General features: G+C 27.9%; 2 protein-coding genes across 4 annotated transcripts in view; one reads left to right on the top strand and one right to left on the bottom strand.

Annotated features, from left to right (window-relative positions):
* MED14 (mediator complex subunit 14) overlaps nt 1-2,981 on the bottom strand; it is a 21,972-nt gene extending 18,991 nt beyond the window's left edge. The window contains exons 1-6 of the mRNA XM_067045042.1: nt 2,813-2,981; nt 2,566-2,730; nt 2,221-2,353; nt 1,904-2,077; nt 1,694-1,819; nt 889-1,021 (exon numbers count right to left, since the gene is read on the bottom strand). Of these exons, the coding sequence (XP_066901143.1) occupies nt 889-1,021; nt 1,694-1,819; nt 1,904-2,077; nt 2,221-2,353; nt 2,566-2,717 (718 nt within the window). The 5' untranslated portion in view covers nt 2,718-2,730; nt 2,813-2,981. The remainder of the gene's footprint in view (nt 1-888; nt 1,022-1,693; nt 1,820-1,903; nt 2,078-2,220; nt 2,354-2,565; nt 2,731-2,812) is intronic.
* A 321-nt stretch (nt 2,982-3,302) lies between these two features.
* The window catches only part of LOC106690242 (B-box type zinc finger protein ncl-1), a 10,981-nt gene continuing 9,171 nt past the window's right edge, over nt 3,303-5,112 (top strand). The window contains exon 1 of one of the 3 annotated variants that reach the window (XM_014435601.2): nt 3,303-3,397. Coding sequence is in view for 1 of the 3 variants with exons in the window: in XM_014435600.2 (XP_014291086.1) it covers nt 3,785-3,808 (24 nt within the window). In the remaining 2 variants the exon portion in view is untranslated. Of the gene's footprint in view, nt 3,602-3,660; nt 3,809-5,112 lie in introns of those variants that run through there. The other 2 variants (XM_067045043.1, XM_014435600.2) reach the window with 2 other exon arrangements.

The following is a 5,112-nucleotide window of genomic DNA, read 5'->3' as shown; positions in this document are numbered from 1 at the left end:
TTTTACTTTTATCATCTCATAGGCGTTGATGACCAGAGGGTTTTACGCCTTTAAGCAAAAAAAATCAACAAATTTTTTCTTAAGCTAAATATTGATTCAGAGCAATGCTTTCTTATTTGGCAATGCTGCTCAAATACATCAGGTTGCTAGAACATATAGCATACTCATCAATCCAAACTATATTCACAATGATAAAAAAAAAAAAATTTTCCAACTTTTTCTATTTTCTAACAATAATCAACTATAAACTATATATAATCCATTTCAAATATATATATATATATTTTCAATTCCATTTTATTTATTTCTTATAAATATATATTTATCCTCCTCGCACAAAGCCACATTACATTTTACATATTCATTCTTTCTCTTTTTTTTGTTTCTAGCCTATCTATGCTATTCTCTCTTCCATCCTCTCATACTTCCCCTTTCCAATGAGCCGTAACACAAATGCATTACAAATTAAAAGAAATTATCAATAAATATAAATATAGAAATACATCAAAAATAAGAGAGTCATAGTTTTGTCAAAAATCATTAAGAGCCATTTTTGAGAAAATTGAAAAAAAATATATGAAAAATCAAAGTAGCACTTTATATGGATCAGTCAATTTAAGCGAAAAAGTGGCTTTCACGGCCTAGGCATATACCCGGCTTAAATATGTAATTTCAACTTCCCACAATTTTTCGTTTTTGATCACAAACACATATAGGCCATTTAGTGAAACTATGTTTTTTCAGGGGACCTCAAAACATGTATTTCAAAATCACAAAACCCGAATTCGAAAGTACGCATGATCGCAATACTTTCCCTTAACATATATTCCATATATAGTTAATGAAAGTAAAAATGACTGAATTCTTTAATTAATTAACTTTAAATACCTCCAGTTTCCTTGTCTTCGACTAAAATGTCAATATCAAGAAGTCTCCAGGGAATATTTGGGCAGTCACCCATTACGGTAAGACTTACTTCAAATTCATGGTCAACATGAAAGGTAACTCGCCCCGCCTCGATCTAAAAGAAAAAAAACATTACTTTTTCATTTATTAAATTAAAAGACAAAATAAAAAAGAGAAAAATAATTAATTAAGAGTCAATTAATAATGTATAAAGTTGGGAAATTTGTTTCGAGGGTTGTACTAGTTCTAGGATATAACACAAATTGAAAAAGTAAAAAATCTTTTGGCATAAAACAGACCATTTTTTGAGAAATGCTTTTTAATATCATACTATCCTAAAAATGGAGCAATAACTATAAGCATCAATCAATCTGGAAAACAGTACACAATTTAGAAGGACACCTTCCCGTGTTCAAAACAACAAAACAAAAATTCTTTGGTTCCTATGTTAAAAGTTACATAATGTGCTTTCATATCTATGGCAGTTATGGAAAAAAAAAAAAGGTAGGTTATAATCACTGAAGTTTCTGAAAGATTTTGTATTTAATATTATTTTAAAAATCCTGTAACTAAATTTACTTAATGTAGTTTATTTTGTTTATCCAATTTAATTTTAAAATATGAAAGTCTCGCACAACTACAGAAATTTTATTTTTGACATTAAAACTATCTAATTTTTCATTAATACCAAAGATTGAAGATTTTAACATGCCAACAAAAACAATCATAAGCTAACTATATCAAATAAATTAAATTAATTTAAAAATTGTAAACAAATATTTCAAACCTTTAAGTTCCTCATTTGTGGTAACAGATTCCCAGTGACTAGCCGATGTTGAATAACCTGATTTAGACGTTGGAGTGTTGTTTTTTTTTCCACAGGAGTAATAGGATCAGGAGGCACTATTTTATCCTAAGAACAATCATACATTACATTTCAACAAACTATAAGATTTATATAAAAGTTGTCAAAATAAATCAAAACGCATTAACAAACCCTTATGCACGATGGCAGCCTAGAGTATGTTCCAGTCGTAAGGACTTCTACAGCTGCAGGTATGTGAAAATTTGGAAGTCTCGCATGGACCAAAGTTTCACGAGACATCCTGGCCAGCATATCAGCAGTTTCGACGAACAACATAGACTGCTTATCCAAAAACGCCATGATGTGCTGAAATCGGTCAATTCAGAGATATTATACAGTCAATACAGATCTCTAGTTAACATCATGTTCATCTATTCAATACATAGACAAATTGTAACATAATTTCAATTACAACATAGGTATTAGAGTTTTCCTATGATAATACTTACAGCTGACTTGTCAACTTTGGAAGCAGAATTAGCCCATTTAACCAGAGCAAGTAATCTAACGAACAGTTGTCTAGTTCGGACTGAAAAATTGAATATTTCCACCTTTCTTTCCATGTCTGTTTTTCGGGGAAGCCTGTAAGGGAAAAAAGTAGATAAACATTAATATACACATAAATATCTGAATGTATTCTACTTGTACTATTTAACCCTTTCATTTTTTAATAATGTCATTTACCTTGATCTTAGCAACTGAACACAGTTGAGCTGTCACTCACAATTTTTTCAAGTTCCTTCCCCCTATGGTTTATGTTAATAATAGTAATTTAGTAAAACTTATATACTTACAGTTCTGCAAGAACAGTGAGCTCATGATAGGTCCTTTGTACGATAAATTCAATCAAAACACCTAAAGATATGTTGCCACCTCTGGCACTCCCTTCTTGGGCTACATTGTTGCTTATAGGTGTTTGGTGACCTTCTAGCGGTACTGGGGCCATTTTTCTACCAAATCTAGAATTTTAATTTTAAAAAGCACTTACATAAAAGCACCACACCCAAAATAGTAAATTTTCTTGATCCAAGAAAAACTTACACAATAGAACTGGTTCCGTCAAAAGGTGTAAACCACCTATAAAACACTAATTATCATAATGAATACACAAATCCAGTTAAATACGATATTAAATAGGTTTTATAGAATGGTAGAGTAGCTCAGAAATTAGAATTCTTCAACCAAACCAACCTAAATAAGATAACCTGACTGAAACCTTTACCATGATAGTAAACAAGCTGCATATACATCTTAATTTTTTTTTTAAATACTTGTTTTTCATTTATTGAAAAAATATTTTAAAATATAAAAAAACATAAATACAAAACGAATATATTATTTTTTTATCTATTATTTTATTTTTATATACACATTCTAATTTATGATTTTATGGTGTTGAAGATATTTAACTTAAAACGTTTTATTATATATGAATAAAATTAATAAACATAAAATATTAGAGTTTAAAACTGTTTGGGATATAATGCAAAACATTTTTAATATTTTAATCTGTTGTTAGTAACAATGCCGATGAGATTCGATTTATAAATCAGTCAATTAACTGATTCGAGGAAGGCGGTAGGGCGGATTAGCCCTGCTCTTGGTATTACCGTCAATTACATTGTTGTAAGTATTTTTATTGTTGATTCTATTATTCGAATATTTTATTTAATCCCAACAATTGCATTTGCTTATGGAATTATTTTTAGTTTATTATTTATTATTTTGGTTTGCGATCGAATATTATAGCATCTTAACCTCGACGGTTGTCATTGTTTGATGAGTTCGGTTTTACCCTAGCTACAGCTATTTTCTCCATTTATTTGTACTGTAAGTACCTTTGCACCATGTGATTTAATTCAGGATTTTGAACAATTGAATGCCCATCTAATTTATTTTTCTTTTGTTACTCGTTTGTAGTTGTGTTGAAAGATATTTCATGCATTTTTGTTGTTATTGTTTGCCTTTTAATAAGAATGTTGTAAAACCTTCATATAATTTAAAATTATTGTCATGAATAAGTTGTGCCTCTCTTTGGTAAGTTATGTTTCAGTAAACATTCCAATACATCTAATATTAATAAGCTTTAATTTTATATTAAACTGATCTTGGTCTTGGTGTGTTTTATTCACTAACTTTGAAAAATATTATGTATGTATCCTATTAATTTAGTTTTCATATCTTTTAATTCTCATTGTAGCTGTATTTATTATTTGAATTTTATAAATTATTACTCATTTGTATTTTCTTTATAAAATTTATTTTTTTAATTAAATTATATTTCTCAGCTTTTATGAGATTTTTTTTTCCTCTCATTTTTAATAATAAAATATGGCTCTCATGGAATTTATTTTACACACTTTACTTCAATTGTTTGTATAAACTTTATCACAGGTATTTCTCCATTTATTATTCTTTGACTCAAAAGACTTCTCTTTATTAATAATTGGTTTTAACATTTTCATTGTTTTATTCTTTGTCATTTTGCTTTGTTATAATTACTTAGTTACTTTAAATAACATTATAATCTTATTGATTTCAGAAAAAATGCAATACCTTACTCATGTACACCATTGTTTATTTGTTTAGGGATTTTCATAGGACTCGGGGATGAGTCACATCTAATTTTAACGTTTGTTATGAATAGGCAACAGTTTGATGTTTGTTTATAAGATATCATCTCATTAAGTGACAGATTCTTTTGTTACTTGAGCACATTATACAGTCATCTATTCTAGACTTAGAGATTAAAATAGATTCATTATTAATTCACTTAATTTTCCTCGTTTAATAAGAATTGCTCTCGTATGTTAACATTTGTTTTTTAGTTTTATTTTGTATGATTTTGAGGGAAAACTGAATAGTGATTTTAATTTTATTTTTCTGTTAATTTTGTTATTTATTTGTATCCAATGGTTAAACTTCTGTTTATCACTGCTAGTAAAGTATCTAACTTATTCGATAATTAATAAATAGTCATTCAGATTTACATCTTAATATTTTTCTAGGTTTTAAAAATTTGATTGATCCAAAAAATAAATATATATAAGACTTACTTCAAATTCATGGTCAACATGAAAGGTAACTCGCCCCGCTTCGATCTAAAAGAAAAAAAACATTACTTTTTCATTTATTAAATTAAAAGACAAAATAAAAACTAGAAAAATAATTGATTAAGAGTCAATTAATAATATATAAAGTTGGGAAATTTGTTTCGAGGGTTGTACTAGTTCTAGGATATAACACAAATTGAAAAAGTAAAAAATCTTTAAGGCATAAAACAGACCATTTTTTGAGAAATGCTTTTTAATATCATACTATCCTAAAAATGGAGCAATAAC

The sequence above is a fragment of the Halyomorpha halys genome, unplaced genomic scaffold, assembly GCF_000696795.3.
Source record: "Halyomorpha halys isolate HHAL.00 unplaced genomic scaffold, Hhal_1.1 Scaffold1629.1, whole genome shotgun sequence".
In the NCBI taxonomy this organism is placed as follows: Eukaryota; Metazoa; Arthropoda; class Insecta; order Hemiptera; family Pentatomidae; genus Halyomorpha; species Halyomorpha halys.
This window is presented reverse-complemented; position numbering and strand designations above follow the sequence as displayed.